Raw genomic sequence first — 24618 nt, 5'->3', positions numbered from 1 at the left:
TGAATAGTGCCGCAATAAACATACGTGTACATGTGTCTTTGTAGTAGACTAATTTATAATCCTTTGGGTATATACCCAGTAGTGGGATGAGAAGTAGAAATAGATTTAATTAAGACATAGGAAGGAGCGCTCCCAAGGAAACTTGGGTGTATGTCCCAGGCTACTGTCCATTAAAAAAAAAAAAAAAAAAAAAAAAAAACAGACATAGGTATTGGGTAGTCCATGAATGGTAAAGAAGAGGAGGAACCATCAATGACCCCACAGCAGTTTCTCTTGTAAGCGACTGAATATGAAGTTCATATATAAATGAAAACATAACTTGTATTATGACTTAGTTTTGTTCAACAGATCAGAGTCCAATTACCTTTTGTTATCTTCATGGGAGTTGATTGCACAGCTGACCTCAACGGGCTTAAAAATTCTTCCCACCAGTACAATAATTATGTGAGAAGCTTTGCATAAATTAACAGTAATCTAATCCAACTAAAATATGTTATTTGATTACACCTTATCTAATTTCTAAAAGAATTTGAATTAACTAGCACTGAAAGGCAGAGAAATATTGTTTTATTTTATAAAAAGACTTTGAAAACCACCATGGAAAATAGGGAACGTGTTTGTTTAGTTCATCACTATCACTTGTTTACTATTATAGTGCTTGGCCCATAGTGAATATTTGTTAAATAAATAAATAAATTGAAAGCAAGTAAAAGACTCACACTAAGTAGCTACAATATAAGTAGAAGAAGTGTTACTGAAAAGCTCTGAGTACATTAAGTTTTTTTAAATTTGAAACATATTTTCCGAGAATTTTCAATGTAGTCAATGCTGAAGACTTTCCATAGAAAACCTGTAGCAAAACATTACATTTATCATAGCAAACATTTTTAAATTTTGTATTTAACACAAAAAATACTTTAATTATAACAGGAGGTGCAGTGTGCCACTAGCTAAATATTATCTTAAAACATACTACCATGCATTACCATAAACTTCTCATTGTCAAACAGTTTTAGGAAGGATCAGGACTAGTTTTGCCAGTAAAATATTGTGGATTTGGTGGAATATTGTATTAAATAAATATTAAACTGCAAATCAACAGACATTTCATTTTGCTGTTGAAGTTTCTTCCTAGAGTTTTCTTCTTTCACATTGTTACATTTTGCCAGCCAGCTGTAGATGAAAACACAATGCAGTATGTTACACTCACAGTCAATGGATTCTGTTTCTAAGTTATGCTTCTCACAAAGTCCACACTTTTAATAAATACTATATGTTATGTTGTAACTTAATTATTATCAGAATTACTTTGAAATGAGAGGCAAAGACCAAAAGAACAATAAGATATGACTACAGAAACTATTAAAGAAGCCAAATAATTTACTAAGAAAGCCAAATTAGAAAACAAAGAGTTTTATATTAAGGATGACAGAAAGATGACTTCTCATGAAATACATTTATTTGCCAATGGCCTAAAATTCATTCATGAATTCTAATCCAAAATATATACTTCGAAGCTTTAAGACACTCTGAAGCTAGAGTGATCAATGCCTCTTGGCTTTCCTTAAACTTTACTACTTTTAGCACTGAAAGTCCAGTATCCAATGAAACCTCTCTGTTCCACATTAGCAGGGATGGCTAATCACTCTATCTGAAACACATCAGAAAAAAAAAACAAGAAAAATGTGATTTTATACCACATACATTCATTCATGTTTTATTAAGCTCTGACACAACCAAACTATTCATTTCGATGTAAAATAAAAGCAATTAACCTGAATCCACTTATTAAAGTAAAAAAAGGAACTATGTCCTTCAGTTTCATTATATGTTTTCAAGTAGCTTATTATCCTGAATTATAACTGAAAAGAATCAACTAGTTCCAGTAAATTCAGAACTATACCTTTCATTGCAAAATAATTATGTTATGGCTAGATCGAATACAGCAGACTTCAAGTCTATTTTTACTCTGTCTCTCACATACTGCTCCTCTGTAGTTATAAATTTCACAAGTGATAACAGTTTAAACTAAGAAATTAACTCAACAAAAAACTCATGGTTAAGATAGTTCTCTTCCTCATGTATTGAAGAACTGGTAGCAAATAAAAATTAAATTATATCAGCAAAGCTTAACATTGGGGGGATACATTTACAATATGCATATAAAAAGCAACTTCAATGTTGAAATGCTAAATTTCATGTAGAAGTAAAATATTTTTTCTTAATAGGCCATTTTATTCCAAAAAATTATAAACACTATTCTCATATTCTTACTCAGAAACAGACATAAACATCCTCGATTTTGATGGTGCCCTAATGTTTATATCTGATTCTTCACTAGGGTTTGAGGCTGAAAACCAACTGGGGCCAATGGAATCCAAGAAGAAATCTTCTGTGCTGGGATGTGGCTTCAGAGAAAGGTTTTCTTCCACGATTAGGAGTGATAAACTAGGCAAATGTTCTGCCTTGCCCTTCCCTGCATCAAATATAGTCTGTCAGCATGAGATTCCTGGGGCTTCAGTTATAAGTATGTGAGGATGAGATCCTTCAAGGGGAAGCCTGAGAGAATAAAAGAAGCCACTTAACCAACACCTGAACCATCTCTCTCTGGTATTTTTTATGTGAAAGTAATAAACCTCTAGGGTTTAATACCATTTCAGTCTGGTATTCTAATACATGTGGCTGGAAGTATCTTAATTGATACTCCAGTTTTCCAACCACAAAAACAAAAATACTGTAGCTGTCAACTTGATAAAAGGCAACTTGTGGATAAACAACTAAACTTATCACTTTGGCATTTGTCTTTACCTATTTCATTGTTTTTATATAGTTAGGTTTTTGTTTCTCTGAATTGAATTTCTATTCTGCCTCAAGATGCACAGGACTAATAATTTCTCCCAAGGACTAACATCATGCCAGCTTCCACTCATAAATAACTGAAAATCTTGTTATAAGAATTACTGCCAGGAGCGGTGGCTCACGCCTGTAATCCTAGCACTTTGGGAGGCCGAGGCAGGCAGATTGCCTGAGGTCAGGAGTTTGAGACAAGCCTGACAAACATGGAGAAACCCCGTCTCTACTAAAAATACAAAAATTAGCTGGGTGTGGCGGCAAGCGCTTGTAATCCCAGCTACTCTGTAGGCTGAGGCAGGAGAATCGCTTGAACCCGGGAGGCAGACGTTGCAGTGAGCCAAAACTGCGCCACTGCACTCCAGCCTGGGCGACAAGAACGAAACTCCATCTCAAAAAAAAAAAAAAAAAAAAAAAGGACTAACATGTCAATACAGAGACAAAAAGTTCCCAGAAAACTTTCCCACTTGAAATGTTCATAAAGGGAATTTCCAGTTTCCAGTTAATCATGTAAAGAATGTGGAGGTCAACAGTCCTGTCCACACAACAACAACAAAAGCTGAACAAACTGAAAATCAGCACCATATTATTGATTCATCAGAGAACTTAGGTCATAGGGCAAACCACTGTCCCCAAAATTGTAGAAGAAGATAAGCAGATAGAATAACAACTTATTGAAGCAGAAATGCACGCACAGAAATCCCCATGTTAACCAATCCAGAGTAGAAAAATCTAAACAATAATTAATACATTTCTGGAGGATATGTGTGAAAAAAGTTTGAGAGTTAAAAGCTCCAAGGTGGGGGTAGTCTTAGAGATGCTTTCACATTTTTGTGAGTTTTACTGCCAAGAGATAATTAGGTTCTCACAGTGAACATCGGAGAAAAATGTCTTAGTTATTTCAGCAGGAGGAGAGGAAAAGCAGCCGTTAGGCAATACTCTGAGAGCATTCAGTTTTTCACAAGGCCCACCCTCAAGAAAGACTATTTTGTCAAAGCTGTATCCACTGGGGCTTTACCAGAGGCTAACCAACCTGGAAGGAAAGTATTTAACTTCAGCAATATCTGGAGCCCCTGTATCACCTAGGTGGTGGAGGAATGATGAGAAGCAATTACAAAGGTCATAGCTCAGGGAAACAGGCTCACTAAAAGGCTGAGGTCAAACCATAGGGCAATATAATGATTCTCCTTCCACCCACATTCTAGCAATACATCAGTGAAGACCTATATGCCACAGTTATCCAGTATATCATGACTTCCTTCCAACAAAAAATCACAAAAGACCACACAATTTGAAGAGACAAAGCAAATGTAAGATCTGGATTCAGATACGACACAGGATTATCTGACAGAAAATTTAAAAAAACTGATTTAATAAGCCAAATATTCTAATGAAAAAAGTGTCAACATGCAAGAACAGATGGATAATGTAAGCCATGAGATGGAAATTTTAAGAAAGAATACAAGGAATTGCTAGAAATCAAAAACACTGTAACAAAAAAGAAGAATACCTTTGATGGGTTAATTAGTAAACTGAACATGGCCCATGAAAGAAACAGTGAACTGGAAGATAATGTCAATAGAAATTTCACAAACTGAAATGCAAAGAACAAAAATACAGAAAAAAAAAATAGAACAGAAATGTGAGATGACTACAAAAGGTATAACATATATGTAATGAGAATACTGGGAAAAGAAGAAAAAGAGAAAGGAACAGGAGAAATACTCGAAGCAATAATGACTGAGAATCTACTAGGATTAATGTCAGACACCAAACCACAGTTACAGGCATTTCAAAGCACACAGAGCAGTATAAATGTCAAAAAGTCTACACCTGCGAAAATTATATAAAGAAAATCAAAGACAGAAAAAATATTGAAAAAGATCACAAGAGACAAAAATATCTTAACTGGAAAGCAATAAAGATAAGAATTATATTGGACTTCTTTTTTTAAATTGCAGCCTGTGCCATCAGAACCAGCTGCTGCAGCCACATAGGTAGCCAGAATCAGAGGAAAGGTGGGCAGGGCTGGGTAGGGCTGGGTAGGGCTGTGCAGGGTGGGGCAGGTTTCTGGCTGCCCACCATGCACTGCTTTGGAGAAGGCTGGAAGCTTCCCAGCCCAGAAGGAATTCCTAGCTAGTTTTAAAGTCAGTGCCTCCAGAGTCAGCATGGTGGCCGTAGACAACAAGATAGAGCAGGCCATGGATCCCTGGATCTGATGAAGAATCATCTAATGCATGCTGTGAGAGAAGAGGTGGAGATTCTGAAGGAGCAGATACTAGAGCTGGTGGAGATGAACTCCCAGCTGGAGTGCAAGAACAGAACACCCTCTTGAAAACCCTGGCAAGTCAGAGCAGCTGGAGAAGTTCCAGTCTGGTCTGAGCCCTAAAGAGCAAGCTGCGGAATCCCAAGTGCCTGAGACCCTTGGTGGTTCTGCAGTGTAAGTGGTTCTGTCCTCAGAGTGAGCAAAGACACTAAACTTGTTTTACCTAGTTATTTCCAGTTTGTTTTTGGCTCCCCAAGCATCATATCATGAGAAGTTTACACCTTGCATAGCTGGTGTCAAAAGACGTCCTAAGAACATGGCCAGGCCGGGCACAGTGGTTCACGCCAGTAATTCCAGCATTTTGGAAGGCTGAGGCAGGCAGATCACTTGAGGCAAGGAGTTCGAGACCAGCCTGGCCAAGTTGGTGAAACCCCATCTCTACTAAAAAAATACAAATATTAGCTGGGTGTGGTGGCTCACGCCTGTAATACTAACTACTCAGGAGGCTGAGGCACGAGAATTGCTTGAACCTGGTAGGTGGAGGCTGCAGTGAGCCGAGATTGTGCCGTTGCACTCCAGACTGGGTGACAGAGTGAGACTCTGTCAAAAAAAAAAAAAAAAAGAAAAAGAAAAAGAAAAAAAGGAAAAGGGACATGGCCACCTGGGTCCACTCTAGTGACAGATCCCTGACAAAGAGCAGATCTCTGGAGGCTGAGTTGCATGGGGTCTAGTAACTCCAAGCCAGTGAGCCTCTAATGCTACTGCACCCTGGGGGCTCCCAGGGACTGGGCAACTTAGTTGCACCTGGCAAAGAGGAAGGGTAGTTTGAGATGTGACAACAGTTTTCTCCAGAAAGTATAAGGGGCCTATTTCTCATTCCATGGACGTCTTCAACAACTTCACCTGACAACAACTGTTCCTATGAATAAGTCACTTGTGTTTTAAGCAGAGGCAGCCTCCCTTTTCTCCTCTGCTTTGTGAAAGCAGAGGACACAGATGGGACAGATTGAGCCAAGTCAGCCTTCTGTTGGTTAATATGGTATAAAGCATGGTTTTGTACACAGTGCAGTGTGAGATTACAGCTTCAAGATGACTGCTTACAAAATTCTGCTTGGTTAGTATTGGCATAATTTTTCTTAAAGTCACAAATGCACACACACACACACACGTGCACACACACACACACACACACATAGGGCTTGATCTGTGTCTTAGTGTAGTGATGTATACATACACTCATCCACCTACATGTCGAAGGGTCTAAACAGCTTTGGGAGTATTGACTGGTATCTTATCTCTTAAGGCTAAGTCTTTTGACTGTATTCATTTGCCATATTGATTCTGTTTCTCCTTTAGGTTAAGTAAAACTCGTAAGTAAAGGCAGGGAGGGTGCTAGCCTCTGAATGCAACCACAGATGCCTTACTGCTGCAATCCTTTCCCCAGCTGTCCACTGGAGACACATGAAGTCATTTGAATGCCAAACCCACCATTCACTGGTGCTGACTTCATAGAATGGGGTTAACAGATCAGTTTGCACTTCACAGTGTCATTTAAATTATGTTTAATTATTTTAAAATAAATAAATAATTATGTGGAAAACTTACGAGTGAAAAGAAGGAAGGTGTCCTACTGTGGATGAGGGATGGACAAGGGAATGGCTTTAATCCAATGGAGCCTGGGAGGTGTATGCAGGGAGCTTGTCTGTAGGGGAGTGATATGGTTTGGCTCTGTGTCCCTACCCAAATCTCACCTTGAATTGCAATAATCCCCGTGTCAAGGGCGGGACCAGGTGAAGATAACTGAATCACGGTAGTAGATTTCACTATGCTGTTCTCATGATAGTGAGTGAGTTCTCACAAGATCTGATGGTTTTATAAAGTGCTTCCCCCTCCACTTGGCATTCACTCTCTCTCCTGTTGCCCTGTAAAGAGATGACTTCCACCACGTTTGTAAGTTTCCTGAGGCATTTTCCCAGCCATGTGGAACTGTGAGTCAGTTAAAACCTCTCTTCTGTATAAATGATGAAGTCTGCGGTATTTCTTCATAGCAGCATGAGAAAGGACTGATACAGGGAGTGTGTGATAGTTTCTAACACCTTATCCTGATGTATGTTTCCAGGATTTGAATTTTGATTTTTCAAATGTAGCTTGAAATTTCAATAAACTTTCCTCTTTTTTTTCTAAAAAAATAACTGTGCTAACAACAAGAAAGTACAATAAAATATGTAAAGTCTTGAAAACAACCCACCAACCTCGAATTATCCATCCAGCCAAATTAATTTTCAAAAGTGAAGGACAGATAAAGACTCTTCCAGATAAACAAAAACTGAGGCAATTGTTGCCAATAAGACTACCTGGCAAGAAAGCTTAAAAACAATTACTTAAAGATAAGGAAAATAACACAGGTCAGAAACGTGGATCTAAATAAAGAAAATGAGAACATTAGTAAATGAATAAATGAAGATAAAATAAAACATATTTCTTATTTTTAATAGTCTAACAAATAAGTTTGTTCAAAATAATAATAGCAGCAATGCATACAATTATTATAGCTATAGATAAGTTAAATGAATGACAGTTATTACAGAAGGAATGGGAGGGAGAAATTAGCAATACTTCATTAGAGGGTAATTGTACTGCTTCCAAAGTGGCATAGTGTTATTTGAAACTAGAGTTGCATGTATTGTAAATACATATTTTAATCTCTACAGCAACCAATAAGTAAAAGTAGTTTAAAGAAGAGTAAAGTATAAAAAAAGTATAATGTATACACTAAGAAAGGTGAGAAAAAATCATATCAAATCATCAATTAAGATTGAGGAGACAGAATAAAAATGAAAGATAAAAATCAAAAGAAAGAAGGACAATGAATAGAAAACAGTAAACAATGTTGCAGATATTAACCAAATTATATCAGTAATCACCTTAAACATCAATGATTTAAATATACCAATTAAAAGACAAAGACTGTCAGAGTGGATTACAAAAGAAGACCCAACTGTGTGTTGTCTTAAAAAAAAAAACTATTTTCAATATAAAGACATATCTAGATTAAAAGTAAAGGGATAAATAAAGTGAGTGGCTATACCAATTTCAAAGAGAGTAGACTTCAGAGCAAGAAAACATGTCAAGGACAAAGAGGACTGTTATCTAGTGATAAAAAAGTCAATTATTCAAGGAGACATAATATTTAATGAATGTGTCTAAAAACAGAGTGTTAATATAGATGTGGCAAAACTAATAGAAATGCAAGGAGAACGATACTATCTACTATTATATTGGAATACTTCAACACCCCTCTGTCAGAAATGAACAGATCCAGCCAGAAGAGTATCAGGAAAGATACAGTTGAACTTAACACTATCAATCAATTGAATCTAATAGACACTTATAGTATATTTTACCCAGCAACAGGAGAAAACACATTATCTTCAAGCTTACACGGATTCAGCAAGATAGACCTTATTCTAGGCCACAAAACACACTAAACCAAATTTAAAAGAATGTAAATTATACAATGTGTGCTCTCAGAGCACAATGGAAATAATTAGAAACCTACAACAGAAAGATAGCCGGAAAACCACAAAATACATAAAGATTAAGCGACACACTAATAAGTAAGACACACGGCTACCAAAAAGTCTCAAGATAAATTTAAAACTACTTTGAACTAAATGAAAATGAAAATACAACTTATCAAAAATCATTTGATGCCACAAAACTAGTGCTTACAAGGAAATCTATAGCAGTGAATTAATATGAATTTATATATTAAAAAGAAGAAAGATCTGAAATGAGTAATCTAAGCTTTCACCTCATGAAACTAGAAAAAGAGCAAATTGAATCCAAAGTAAGCAAAAGAAATAATATAACACATATTTGAAATAAATCAATGAATTTGGAAACAGGAAATCATAGTAAAATCAATGAAACCAAGAGTTGTTTCTTTGAGAAGATCAATAAAATTTATAATACTCTAGCCATGCTAACTAAATATAAAAGAGAAGACACAAATGACTAATATCAAAAATAAAAGGGAAGCCATAATGAGTGAACATCAAAGTGGTAAAAAAGAAATAAACTATATGCCTACAAATTTTATAACATAGATGAAATAGACTAATTCCTTCCAAAATATAATTTTCTAAAACTCACACAAGAAGGAATAGATTATCTGAATACTCCTGTGTCTATTAAAAAAGCTTAATCAATAATTAAAAATCTTCAAATCAGAAAGCATTGTTCCCAAATGGGTTCGCTGGCGAATTCTATCAAATATTTAAAGAAGAAATAGCAAATTATCTGCAATCTCCTCTAGCAAATAAAAGCAGAGGAAACCTATCCTAACTTGTTCTATGAGGTCAGTATTACTTTAAAGCAAAACTAGATAAAGACTCTACAAGAAAACAAAACTAAAGACGAATATCTCTCATGAATATAGGTGTAAAAACCCTCAATAAAATATTAGCAAATTAAATGCAAAATGTACACAAATAATTATTAACTTTCAGGTATGCAACATTGGTTCAACATCCAAAAATGAATTAGTATATTCCATTACATCAATAGATCACAGAATATAAATCACCATATCATATCAACAGATGCAGAAAAAGCATTTGATAAAATCCAAAATCCATTAATAATAAAAATATGTCAAAAAATTGTAATAGAGCAGGACTTCCTCCAACTGATAAAGAACATCTATAAAAAATATTCAATATTGTCAAGATATCAGTTTTTCTCAAATTGATCTACAGATTCATTGCAATCCCAATCTACATCACAGGAAGTTATTTTGTGGTTATCAAAAAACTGATCCCAAAGTGTATATGTAGAAGTAAAAACCCTAGAATAGTCAACACAATATTAAGGAGAAGAAGAAAGTTGGACGACTGGCACTACTCAATTTCAAAACTTAAAATGAAACTATAGTAATTAAGGTAGTGTGGTACTGGCAATAGAATAGACGAATAGGTCAGTGCAACAGAGCAGAGAACCAGAAATAAACCCACAAAAATATAGTAAACAGATCTTTGACAAAGGAGCAAAGTACAATTTAGCAAAGATAGTTTATTTCAACAAATAGTTCTGGAACCAGTAGATATACACATGAAAAAATTAATCTAGACACAGACTTTACACCCTACACAAAACTTGTGGAGACTGTGAAAAGGGGTATTGAGAAGAGAAAGATGAACAGGTGGAGTCCAGGGGACTTTTGGAGGAAAGTGATATATTTTGAATAATACTGTAATGGTGCATACTCGTCATTTGCATTTGTACATTATAAAATGTACAACACAAAGAAGGAAATGTACTTTGGTTGATAATGATGTGTCAGTGTTCGATCATTGATTGTGACAAATGTAACATTTTGGTGCAAGATGATGGCAGGGAGGCTCTGTTTGCACTTTGCACTATCCACTCAATTTTGCTGAGCATATAAAACTGCTCCAAAATAAAGTCTTGAGCAGGTACAGTGGCTCACGCCTGTAATCCCAGTAGTTTAGGAGGCTGAGGCGGGTGGATCTCGAGGTCAGGAGTTCAAGACTAGCCTGGCCAAGATGGTGAAACCCGGTCTCTATTAACACTACAAAAAATACCAGGGTGTGGTGGCGGGTGCCTATAATCCCAGCTACTTGGGAGGCTGAGGCAGGGAACTGCTTGAACCCGGGAGGTGGAAGTTGCAGTGAGCCAAGATCGTGCCACTGCACTCCAGCATTGGAGACAGAGTGAGACTCCATCTCAAAAAATAAATAAATAAATAAATACATACATACATACATACATATAAATAAAGTCTTAATGTTTTTTAAAGGTCATAAAGAAAACTAGATGCTCTCTTGTGCCATCATGGATTGTGAAGCAAATAGGAAAGTTTCAACAGAATAAAGTATGGGCAAGTTCATGAGTGGCAGGAAAGCAATAAAAACAAGTTTGGGTAAAGTGCCTGATGCATATTGTGATGGTGCGATTGTATAATTTGTACTTAGCCACCAAAATCAACTGACATACTTTGGATATTTGTCCCCACTATTTGTTGAAGTTTAAGAATCTAACTTCAAATTTCATGTTGAAATGTAATCCCCAATATCGGAGGTGGGGCCTTGTTGGAATTGACTGGATCATGGGGACAGATTTCTCATGGCTTGGTACTGTCTTGGAGACAATGAGTTGCAAGATCTGGTTGTTGAAAACTGCGGCACCCCGCCTCCACCTTGCACCTGTGAAGGTGCTTGCTCCTATTTCATCTTCCACCTTGAATAAAAGCTTCCTGAGGTCTCCCTAAAAACTGAGCAGAGGCCAGCACCATGCTTCTTGTAAGCATGTCATAAATTAAAATTCACTTATTTCTTATTTTTTAAAATTATATCCCCCCCCCTCTAGAATGTAAAAACTACTATGTACAGCTGAGATCATGTGTATCTTGTTCAACATTCTATCCCCTAGGCCAAGCATAGTGCCTGAAAACATACGGGTACCTTAACAAATATACTTTATATAAGTAAGTGGACTGCAAATAGATCTTAAAATGATCAAATAGATCTTAAAATGCACCTCAATATCATCATATATTGAATGTCATGAAAATGAGATAAGATCTATAAACAGTTATGTGAAGAAAAATACATGTCATGTTGGTGTGGGGGAAGAGCTGAAGCAAATGTGAACTACCTAGCAGTCAAACTGAAACAGAGAGCTCACTGAAGTTGATGAATAATGTATCCAAACATTTTAAAGTTTATTTCAGTATTATTGGAGCCACAAGGAGGTCAACAAATTAACCAAAACAAATGTTCCCACATTTTTAATGAATGATTTTTTTGTCTTAATAGTAAATCAGTTTCAAGGCTATTTCAGCAACCAAAGTCTACAATTAAGACTTTAACAACCATGAAAACAAATAAGGATAAAACATGAGCCACAATCAGGACACTGCAGTCAACAGTAACAATACCCGAACCTCTTATATCCTTTGATTTTTTGAGGTAGGTTTGTCCCTTCTATTTAAATTTAAATATAATTTTAATATTAAGTCCTACCTATTTATCTTTGTTTTTGTTGCATTTGCTTTTGAGTTCTTGGTCATGAAGTCTTTGCCTAAGCCAATGCCTAGAAGGGTTTCTGCACAGCAGAGTAAACAGACAACCCACAGAGTGGGAGAAAATCTTCACAATGTATACATCCAACAAAGGACTAATATCCACAAACTACGAGGAACTCAAATCAACAAGAAAAAAAGCAAACAATGCCATGAAAAAGTCAGCTAAAGATATAAACAGACAATTCTCAAAAGAAGATATACAAATGGCCAAGAAACATATTTAAAAATACTCAGTATCACTTATGACCAGGGAAATGCAAATCAAAACCACAATGCGACACCACTTTACTCCTGCAAGAATGGCCATAATGAAAAAATTGAAAAATAATAGACATTGACATGGATGCAGTGAAAAGAGGACACTTCTACACTGCTGGTGGCAATGTAAACTAGTACAACCACTATGGAAAACAGTGTGGAGATTCCTCAAAGAACTAAAAATAGAACTACTATTTGATCCAGCAATCCAACTACTGAGTATCTACCCAGAGGAAAAGAAGTCATTATATGAAAAAGATACTTGCACATGCATATTTATAGAAGCACAATTTACAATTGCAAAAATATGGAACCAGCCCAAATGCCCATCAATCAACAAGTGGATAAAGATATTGTGTCACATACACACACACACACACACACACATATATATGAATGTGTGTGTGTGTGTATATATATATACACATATGAATGTATATATGTATATGATGGAATACTACTCAGTCACAAAAAGAAATGAATTAATGACATTTGTGGCAACCTGGATAGAACTGGAGACTATTATTCTAAGTGAAGTAACTCAGGAATGGAAAAGTAAACATCTCATGTTCTCACTCGTAAGTGGGAGCTAAGCTATCAGAATGCAAAGGGATAAGAATGATACAATGAACTTTGGGGACTGGCGGCGGGGCGGGAGAAAGGACGGGAGAGGGGTGAGAGCTAAAAGGCTACAAATTGTGTTTAGTGTATACCTCCGGGGTAATGGCTGCAGCAAAATCTCACAAATCACCACTAAAGAACTTACTCATGTAACCAAATACCGCCTGTTCCCCCAAAAACCCATGGAAACAAAAAGTTTTAAAAAATAAAATAACCCTCAAAGAAATTATTTCTCCAATACTGCAATAATTCATATAAGATGCTCTTAAAAGAGCACCTGCCCAGTAATGACATTTCCACCAATGAACTTACACCAACTCTGTCTTTGCTTCTCCAAAACCAATGAACTCTATTTCTAAGAAGTTTATGTGAACTTATTTTTTTGCCAATATCAGCTTCCCTTTACTCTGGCTCTTCAGATGCATGTGTGACTTGGCATAGCTGTGCATCTCAGGTTATAAACTTCATTTCTAATTCCCAAATTAATTCAACATATTTGGAGATATATATATTTAAAACTGTATCTCTAATGGAATTGTGCTAGAGCTTCAGTATCGCTCCAAGTCAACAAACAGTTATTTTGATTATAATATAAACCAAAGGTAAATATTACCGATGATTCTTTATTGAGAAAAATCAAAGTAATTAGAATGTGTGCTTCTTCTCCAATCAGATGCATTAGTTTACTTTAAGCCTTGGAGTTTCTTTGAGTTTTCACATTGTCAGATTCTGGTATTGTCATTTACACTCTCTGATATTGCACAGGAATTAGGTTTAAAGGACAAAGTAAGGAAGTAAATGTATAATATTAATAAAATCATAGTAGAAATATTAATCACATTTCATAAGAGTAAAATATTTTTATACCACCCCACCCCCAAAAAGGAATACATGGAAAGGAAATTTTATAATAAAAAATATTTTTAAGAGCATATTTTAGACAGTGGCAAAGGAGAAGTACTAAGGAATTAAAACAGCAAATGGAAAATGAAGATATTTTACCTTGTAAATACAATGTGCAATTGATATAACTACTGTTATATGTAAAAAAGCAGAAAAATGATGATTACTCTCAGAAGAAAATGGGTACACAGTTCCTGTTTTCTAATATGTGGGTTAATGTGGATGACTGAGAACTATAAAAGAGGAGTCCCACCAGCTTTCACAGGATTTGTCTTATTACTTAGTATGTTCATAAACACAAGGCAGAGATTTGGGGACACGGGATGCTTTAAGGGAAAGAAACTCTATGATTTTTCCAGTGATATTGATTAAACAATAATGTATTGTTTTACATATGCAGTTTTTTGTAAGGAAAGACAGAGGCTTTTCCTCAATCATCTGCTTGTTACAATTTTAACTTTTCCTCATTTGCGGAGAAGTGTTATCCATGTTTTATATTTTTGAACAGACATTCCAGAAATGAGCACAAAATGTTAATATATGATGGTCAGTATTCGGAAGATGGTTTGGTTTGCTTTGACATTCTAAACCAGAAGTCATCAATTAGCTTCCCACCACATATTCCCTTGTAAATTCTTACAAGCTAACATGTAACCCTGTTCCTGCAATCTGCCAACCCTCACGCTCTCTACCCTGCCCCCCACACACCTAAATGAGTCCATATATAACCAAGTTCTGCTGGTAAATGGACTAACCATGAATACATACATTAGTCTGCTTTGAAAAGATGAGCTAAGTTTATGTGACTACTCACTCAGAGATAAAGTTATAAAAATGATTCAGGAGGTTTTATGGTTGGATATGCATTTTTATGGTTGGAATGCCATTGGCTGTACATATATTTTCTTTATTTTTGAGATGGGGTCTTGCTCTGTTGCCTAGGCTGGAGTGTAGTGACATGAACATGGCTTGCTGCAGCCTCCGCCTCCTGAGCTCAAGAGATCCTCTCACCTCACTGAGTAGCTGCTAACACAGGTGCCTGCCACCACACCCAGCTGATTGTTTAATTAGTTGGGGTCTTTCCATGTTGAACAGGCTGCTCTTGAACTCCTGGGCTCAAGCAATTTTCCTGCCTCCGTCTCCCAAAGTGCTGGGATTACAGGAGTGAGCCACCATGCCTTATGTTTTCCTAAAGGTTATATAACAGTACTCAACTACAAAATCACCTGTTCCTGTTTGTTTTATTAGTAGCACATGTGTAATCATTCTGTAATTTTTTCTAAGACTATTGTTCTTTTTTCCTTTCAATGAAATTTGGTAATTTCTATTTTGCTAGAAATTCCAAGTTCCTCCAATGTTTCATGTTTTTGGCAAAATAGATAAATTGCTACAGCGTATTTTAAACAAGTCTGACAGTATATAACAACATTTAATAACATACATACCATTTAATTGTGCAATCCCCACTTCTGAGAATCTGCTTAATAGAAACAGAATGAATAATGTAAAAAATTACGTAATGTGGATGTTTATGATAGCATTGTTTGTTATAATACTAAAATAACTAAAAGCAGCTTTACTGTCCAACAATAGAGAAACAGTTTAATGTATTTTAAGTGTCATCTAAAAGCACAGGTTAATAGGTATAGAGTTTCAGTTTAACAAGATAAAAAGGGTTCTGGAGATAGATAGTGGTGATGGTTGCACAACAATATGAATGTTCCTAATACCGCTAAAACACTTAAAAATCGTTAAGATGGTAATTTTTGATACATGTATTTTACAATTTAAAATAAAGCATAATGTTCACATCTTTTGAAATTATTATTCTTTTATTTTTTCTTCCAGGTCAAGTGAAAGGACTACAAATCAAGATTTTTAATCAGAGAATGTGCTAAATATATATTTTCCCTACATGAGACATGTGTTCGGTTAACAAGCACGAGCAAGGAAACAGAAATTTGTCTGAGACTATCTGCTAAGTAGGCAATACTCGCCTACCTTATTTCAATGTATCATAACAGAAAATAGCTTAATTATATATAAAACTCTAAAGACACTGAATTCTGAATACACAGTAATTGTATAAATTCACATGTACTATTCTAAGTATTTATTTTAAACTAATAGTATCTAATTAAAAGGGCACTCTAGGATGTGCTCATCTGATTTTACTCATCATTACACAATGTATACTTAAAGCAAATCATCACATTGTACATCTTGAATATATGCAATCGTTGTCAATTAAATATTTTAAAATAAAAAATCACCCTGAGGAGATGCCAAACTATCTCAAAATATACTTAAAGTTGTTATATTACTTTTATTATATGTTTTCAATACCCATATTTCTTCATAGTTGAATCATTATTTTTAAAAAACCGTACTAAGAACACTTAACATGCGATCAACCCTTCTAACAAACTTTTTAAGAGCACAATATAGTATTTTTAAATATAGGCACAATGTTGTACAGCAGATCTCTAGAACTTACTCATCTTGTGTAACTAACATTTTATATACACTGAATTCCCCAGTTCCCCTCCAGCAGTCACTCCCAACCACCACTCCACTCTCTGCTTCTATGAGTCTAACTATTCTAAATATGTCATTGACATGGAATCATGCACTATTTGTCCTTCTGTGATTGGCTTATTTCACTTCACAAAATGTTCTTGAGGTCCATCCCCGTTGCCACATGTTGCAGGATTTCTTTTTTTTTAGGCTGAATAATATTCCATTGTATGTTTATACCACATTTTCTTTATGCATTCAACCATCAATGGACATTTATGTCGTTTCCAAGACTTAGCTATGGTAAATAATACCGTAATTAACACGAAAGTGCAAAAATCTCTGAGATTCTGATTTCAATTACTTTGGATATATACCTAAATATATGTGACTACTATCCAGTAGAACTTGGATACATATTAACTCAATTACTTGTGTGTGGGGAGGGGTAGAGAGCATGAATGTTGGCAGATTGCAGGAGTAGGGTTATGTGTTACCTTGTAAGGATTTAGTAATCCTAGTAGGATTGCTGTTTCATATGGAATTTCTACTTTTAAGTTTTTGAAGAACCTCCGTACTGTTTACCATAGCAGTTGCACCACTTTACATTGCCCCCAACACTGATGGATTCCAATTCTTCCATATCCTGGCCAACATTAGTTACTTTTTGATTTTTTATAATAGCCATCTCAACAGATGTGAGGTGACATCTCATTAAAGGTTTGATTTTCATTTCAATGATGATTATGATGTTGAGCATCTTTTTATTTACTCATTAGCCATTTACATTCCTTCTTTTGAGAGATGGCTATTCAAGTTTTTTCTTTGTTTTTGCTATTAAGTTGTAAAAGTTCCTTTTATTTTGGGGATGATAACCTCTTATCAAATACTTGTTTTACAAAAATTTTCTCCCATTCTGTAAGTTGCTTTTACACTGTTGATTGTTTATTTTGCTGTGCAGAAGCCTTTTAATTTGATGTAGTCTAACTTTTCTATATATTTTTTTGGCTTGTGTTTTGGTGTCATATAGAAGAAGTCATTGATAAGACCAATGTCAGGAAGCTCTTACCCAGTTTTCTTCTAAAATTGTATAGTTTCGGATCTTAGGTTGAAAGTCTGTATTTTGAGTTGATTTTTGTGTACAGTGTAAGATAAGGATCCAATTTTAAATATATCCAAGTTTTTAACACTATTTGTGAAAGAGACAATCCTTTCTTCATTGTGTTTTCTTGGCACCTTTGTCAAAGACCAGTTAACTGTACATGTGTGAGTTTATTTCTGGGCTCTCTATTCTGCTTCATTGGCCTATATGTCTGTTTTTTTATGACAGTGCTACAGTGTTGTAATTACTGTAGCTTTGTAATGTGTTTTGAAATCAGGAAGAATGGTGTCTCCAGCTTTTTTCTTCTTTCTCAGATTGCTTTGGTTATTCAGGGTTTTGTTGTTGTTGTTGTTGTTGTTGTTGTTTTGCTTCTTTTTGTGGCTCCAAATGAATTTTAGGTTTTTTTTTTTTTTTCTGTTTCTGTAAAAAAAAAAAAAAAGTCATTGGGCTTTTGATAGGGATTATATTGATCAATTTGGATAGTATGGAGATTTTAAAAATATTAGACTTTAGGGTTTTCTACAGATAAGATTATGCCATCTGCAAATAAAGATTAATTTACTTTTTTTCTTTCTGATTTTGATACTTTTATTTCCTTCTCTTGCCTAATTGCTCTGCCTAAGGTTTCCAGTACTATTTTGAATGGAAGTGGTAAGTGTAGAGAAGTGATTATTTTGAAAATGTGTATTTTAACAAATCAATTCTAACTATAATCTTAGAGAAAATATGTACAAATAAATTTGAATATGGACAACATTTAGTTGGTTACAGGAACAGATGAAAACATTGATTTGAATCAATGATGAGATTGTGGGAATTGGATTTATGTTGTTATTTTACTATTTTCAATAAGGCAATTTTAAAAATGAGAAAAGTCAAAAATAGACTAGAATTCTAACCCATTGTTAATTATGTATATAAGAAAATATGTTTATAAAAATAGATTTAAAATGCAATAAACTAAGCAGATGTTCACAACTGTTTCCACATGTTGGTCACTCTGGTCACAGTGTAAAAGCAATTTATTAGTCTACAATATCATTGTTCATATTTGCCTTTTCTCAAAATCTCCATGTCTTAGTTAACCAAAGACACTGGAAAGCAAACAAAAAAAAAAAAAAAAAGGAAAGAAAATTACTAAGTTTCTGAGTAAATAATGAAGTTTAATGTCTTAACTCTACAGTCTAATAGACACTGTAAAATGTATAAAGTGAATCAACACGTTAATTTAGCCTCTTTTTCTGAGGACTTATTAGGAAAACACCCACTAAGGTAATGCCCTTCTCTTGCACTCTTTTTTTCCCGGGATCTTTTCCAGCCTAAGAGTAGTGATAGATGTTTTGTTTGGATTTTTCTGGAGCGGTAGAAATTGTGGAAGGAGCTCCTTGAAGTGTTGTTTGTGTATGCTAGATATCAGTGAATTTCTGAAAACACGGTCAAAATTTCTCTTCACAAGGGTTTCTCAAATACTCTGAAGAAAGATATTGTTGAGAAACCGCTGAGTTGAGTCCATTCTGATGGCACTGTTTCCTGCAAGGGTTTCAAGTTGACAACTCATGCTGAAACTCACGATTGTGTAAACTGCATATATTTTAATATGTTTATTTCATCTATAAATATTAATTATATATTTTGTATTGGTTCTGTGGCTTTTATCTCTTTAACTGAGATTTTGTAAATGTAATTTTCGCGGCAGCTCAACAGTTTCAACGTTTTGTGGCACTAAACACCATCAAAGCCCTTATATGGCTCTCCAATCATTAAAACCTGAGTATTATGGGATCAGAGAAAAGATCTCTTTGCCTACCACCTGGGGAAAACATTACCATTATGTTGGAGATTAAAAAAGTAAGGCTAAAGGCCAAAGGCAACATGACCCTGTGTTCTACTTGACCCTGTGATCCTTTAGCACTGGATTGGGAAGCCAGGACAGTTGTAAACTTTGACTTTCCAATGCACTCAGGAAAGTATGCAACCTGTCCTTTTCCCTAAGCTAAAATTAAATTGATAATTAGCTTTTTAAAACTTATTATTTTTGCCCAGGTCGTCATCTTCTTATGTGATTTTTAGATGTTCAGCTTAAATATAGTATTTTAAATAATAAATAACATTTAAAATATAAGAAACATCTAAAAGCCATCTTAGATTTTTCTTTCTCTCCTTCTCTCTCTCTCTCCCTTTCTCTCTCTTTCTTTCTGTTTTTCAATCTTGGCATAGAGGAAGCGGGAAGTTACTTAGCACGGTTCCGGGTTTCTCGCGCCCCGCCCGTCCCCCCTCCCTATCACTGCTACTGGCTCTTGGTCCCTCCGTTGGACTGTCCTGCGGAGAGAAACCCCAGCCCATCGGTCTGCGCTGGGACCGCCCGCCGCGCATCTGCCCTTCTTCGCTGACTCCGCCCCGCATCTGGCCAGACCCGCCTCGCGTCAGAGCTGACCCACTCACTGCGCGTTTGCCAGTCAGTCTCTCCGGACCTGCCTCGAGCCTCAGGCTGCTGAAATCACCGCGCCTCACTCGGTCCGTACCCAGTGGGCATCTTGGGTATCTGGGCGGTCTTCGATCCCCCGCGCGTGTGTCTGTCTGTCTGTCTCTGTGTCCTATCCGCTGCCTGCAGCCTGCCTGCCGGTCTTATCGCACCAAGTGTCTAGTGTACCCTTTCGCAGACGCTGAGTGCGGAGAGGCCTTAGCGAAAGGCTAGCCAGCCCGAGACTGGCCAGGCAGCCGGCGGAGGAATACGCGCTCGGTCCCTGCCCTTGTTGATATCATTTTAAACCAACAGGAGCTCTAGGCCTATATTTATGCAGAAAACGGGTCGGGAGGCCTCTGTCTGCAATGCTAGTTGTGGGGAACCAGCCAGCTGCTTGGTGGCTTCTCACAATTTCACGGGGACAGGAAAATTACGTTTCCGGTACTGGCTTTTGAAACTGATTTTAAATCTGAACGGGTGACAATTTTAAGTCCCCGCAGGGAGAATAGATTCGTATTTGGGGCGCCTTTTTGTCTGATGTGTTTGTTCTGAGCCTGCTGACCAGCTGTTTCTGAACTTCATTTTCTCAGCCTCGACAGTGATTCTGAGTCTGCTTTTAGCTTCCTTTTGCCTGCCTTGGCTTTTTCTGTTCCTGAACAGCTGTTTGGCCCATAGCTTAGAGAAAGCAGCCTTTTTTCTCTTCAAAGAGAACCTCCTCCCAGTGCTCAGAGAGATGGGGAGCGGGGAGCCTAATCCTGCTGGCAAGAAAAAGAAGTATCTCAAGGCCGCTCTGTACGTGGGTGACTTGGACCCAGATGTCACCGAGGACATGCTCTATAAGAAGTTCAGGCCTGCTGGCCCTCTGCGATTCACCCGAATCTGCCGTGATCCGGTGACCCGCAGCCCCCTGGGCTATGGCTATGTTAACTTCCGCTTTCCCGCGGATGCAGAGTGGGCCTTGAACACCATGAATTTTGATTTGATTAATGGAAAACCATTCCGCCTTATGTGGTCTCAGCCAGATGACCGCTTAAGAAAGTCTGGAGTGGGAAATATATTCATCAAAAACCTGGACAAATCCATAGACAATAGGGCCCTGTTTTACTTATTTTCTGCTTTTGGAAACATTCTATCCTGCAAAGTCGTATGCGATGACAACGGCTCTAAGGGTTATGCCTATGTGCACTTTGACAGCCTGGCCGCTGCCAATAGAGCCATCTGGCACATGAATGGAGTGCGGCTCAACAACCGCCAGGTGTATGTTGGCAGATTCAAATTCCCAGAAGAGCGGGCGGCTGAGGTCAGAACCAGGGATAGAGCAACTTTCACCAATGTTTTCGTTAAAAACATTGGAGACGACATAGATGACGAAAAACTGAAGGAACTTTTCTGTGAATATGGGCCAACTGAGAGTGTTAAAGTAATAAGAGATGCCAGTGGGAAATCTAAAGGCTTTGGATTTGTGAGATATGAGACACACGAGGCTGCCCAAAAGGCTGTGCTAGACTTGCATGGAAAGTCCATCGATGGAAAAGTCCTCTATGTAGGGCGAGCACAGAAGAAAATTGAACGCCTGGCTGAGTTGAGGCGGAGATTTGAACGGCTGAGGTTAAAAGAAAAAAGTCGGCCCCCAGGGGTACCTATCTATATTAAGAACTTGGATGAGACAATCAATGATGAAAAACTGAAGGAGGAATTTTCTTCCTTTGGGTCAATTAGTCGGGCCAAAGTGATGATGGAAGTGGGGCAAGGCAAAGGATTTGGTGTGGTCTGCTTTTCCTCTTTTGAAGAGGCTACCAAAGCAGTGGATGAGATGAATGGCCGCGTAGTGGGCTCCAAGCCCCTGCATGTCACCCTGGGCCAGGCCAGGCGCAGGTGCTGAGAATAAGAATGCTCAGTTTGTTTCAGCCTTAGTTGGTGCCTCCTTAGTTTGGGCTCCTTTGTGATAAGGGGTTATTTTATGCTAATTCACAAGTTTTTTTTTTTTTTTTAAAGTAAATTCTTTCTTTTGAAAAAAAATGCAAAACTAGAAAACTGTTCATTTTAGAATGGAACATAATTTCTAACTGTAAAATTGTCATTTTGTACTTTTTTTGATGTAATATCCTTAGAAATATGTAGAATAAAGTGTATTCCTCCACTTTTTTTTTCCTGAACAGTCAAGGTGAGGCAATTGAGTATATTTCCCTTCTGATTTCAATAATAGTCTATTATTTTTCATGAAAATATTGTCAACATGGTTCTTCTGAATCTATTACAGTGAAAAGTTCTAACTTGCTTTTTGAGAAGTCAGTACAGCAGGGAAAATCATATGTGATCCAATTGCATAATTTCACTTAAAATTTTTATGCAAAATGAATTTTTTTAACGTGAAATTTATTTTATTTTGTTTATTTGTATTCTTGTTTCATTTTTTAATATGTTGTGAACATACTACAGACTTGATAATACTTTTGACTAATTGTTGGGAGTGGTTATGTATTAACTTCTTGCCCAAATAAGTAAGCATATTGGTGTTTTCTCAATTAGTCACTTAGAAAATTAACACTTTAGACAGTGCCTATTTAAAGTAGGAATTGCGTCTTAAAAACCTTTCCTAAAAGATGTGGTATTTGAGGATACTTTCAGTACCACTCCTACCATCCATTTTTTCTAAATTCCTTAGTACATATACTTGGATCATGTTAAATTAACAAGAAAAATGAATAACTGCACTGAATTGCCTTTACCTATAAATAATTTAATCTTTTACCTTCAGCTTTTATCAACTGTCAATATAAAAGGCAAATAATCCACAGAATGATGTTGAAAAACTTCTTGGAAGAACACCTTCTATTAAACTTGTTATCTCTTGTAAATTACTGAGTGTATCCTTTTGATAATGTTCACAGATGTTTCAAAGGTAAGGAATAGGTTGTCTCTTGGATTAAGTCATATGCCTCCAGCTATTATATGAGAACTGTGAAACCAATATGGTTTTCTTTATGTCTTGGCTGCTTGAAAATTCAAAAAAAAAAAAAAAAAAAAAAAAGGTTTTGTTCAATATTGCAGTTACATTAATTAGCCTGTAATTTCTAAATTAGAGATTCTCTACATTTCACTTGTGGTTTCCTGTTCTCCTCATTGCCGGCCTTCCATTCATATTACACTTATTTTTCTATTTTTTGTATTACCTTTTTAAAAATATATACCTGTTCAAGTCCTTTTAGGAAGAAGAAAATACCTAATTTATGTAAAATTTAATAATTACTTTTTTATAGTATGATTCACTTATGCCACAGATTTGACCATTAGAATATGTTTTTGTCTCTACTGTCAGTTTTATTACCTTATATACAAATCTTCATTTTCATACATAGTACAATGTAAATAAATAATTTTGTTAACACTTTTGTTAGCTCTTTGACCATAAAATAATGACAATAAGCTGTTTCTATGTATTTGTTTATCTACAAATTACAGGTTTATTCGTTTTCAAATATTTTCAAAATGGAAATCACTGTTTTTATTGATTATAAACATAACACATGCTCATTGTAAAAAATGTACACAATGCAGAAGGAAGTAAAATTTCCACAGTTCAGAAATAACCACAATTAACATTTTCAATGTGTAAATATCTTTTCGTATTTTTTCCTGTGTATACACAAACATTTTGACCAAAAATCCATACTATATTTACTGTTCTGTATTTTTAATTTTAAACTGAACCATAATCATCTTTTCATGACAATAAATATCAATCTCTATCATCATCTTAGTGACTGCATAGTATTCCCTTGTGTTGACATATTATAATTTATCTAAACAGTTTGCTATTGAATCTAATTTATGTGATTTTTCACATATTTACATGCGTAAACAATGCCGTGATGAACATCACTTGCTTAAAACCGTTATTAATTCCATGACTGCAAAAAAATTTCTTTAATTTGCAAAAGCTTAAATCTGATGAATAAAATATGTGCACATCATATCGATATATGTATGAAAATTTTGGAATACTTTCAAGATATATTCTGCATTTAGATTGACAAATGGAAAGCTAAAAACAAATCTTATTTTTCATTTTTCTGAGTCAAATTGCTTTACACCATTGTGATTATTAACATATATCAAAACTATGAAACTACAAATAAAATTTAAAATGTTTATGTTGGTAATTATTTATCATATATACTCTCGATTTGTTTTTACCCATTACCAGTCTTCAGTTAAATTTATAAACCTGAAGTATCAGTGTTAGCCTGCAGCCTTTACAAATGCTTTGATTCAATATAAATCTAGACAAGTATCTATAATGTAGAAATTATCAAATAAAAGCATTTAATATATTTTTGGAACAATGTATTTAAACTATTACTATTTTTGAAAAGCTAGCCAGTGTAAAGAAAAGAAGAAATTAAAATATGCCTAAGAACAGATAAAATATATATGTTTAGTGCTTTGATAAACTGTTGAAAAAAACACCGTAAATTCCATTGGTGAAAATCAAAGCGAAAATATAAAGGAAAGATATTCTCTATTTG

The 24618-nt window shown here is 35.7% G+C and overlaps 1 protein-coding gene and 1 pseudogene across 1 annotated transcript; both read left to right on the top strand.

The window, feature by feature from the left end:
- The first annotated feature begins 222 nt into the window (after positions 1-222).
- On the top strand, positions 223-5294 carry LOC104671061 (annotated as a pseudogene).
- Positions 5295-20068: 14774 nt separating this feature from the next.
- On the top strand, positions 20069-23844 carry PABPC5 (poly(A) binding protein cytoplasmic 5). Its single transcript, XM_010374463.2, has 2 exons — positions 20069-20139; positions 20680-23844. Exon 2 carries the CDS (start codon positions 20823-20825, stop codon positions 21969-21971), a length of 1149 nt encoding a protein of 382 aa, XP_010372765.1. The 5' UTR covers positions 20069-20139; positions 20680-20822; the 3' UTR covers positions 21972-23844.
- Positions 23845-24618: the final 774 nt, after the last annotated feature.

Source organism: Rhinopithecus roxellana, chromosome 7 (assembly GCF_007565055.1).
Source record: "Rhinopithecus roxellana isolate Shanxi Qingling chromosome 7, ASM756505v1, whole genome shotgun sequence".
Taxonomy (NCBI): domain Eukaryota; kingdom Metazoa; phylum Chordata; class Mammalia; order Primates; family Cercopithecidae; genus Rhinopithecus; species Rhinopithecus roxellana.
This window is presented reverse-complemented; position numbering and strand designations above follow the sequence as displayed.

Excerpts from the sequence above, each read along its gene's own strand:
- PABPC5 (XM_010374463.2), top strand. The coding sequence starts at position 20,823 with ATGGGGAGCGGGGAGCCTAATCCTGCTGGCAAGAAAAAGAAGTATCTC.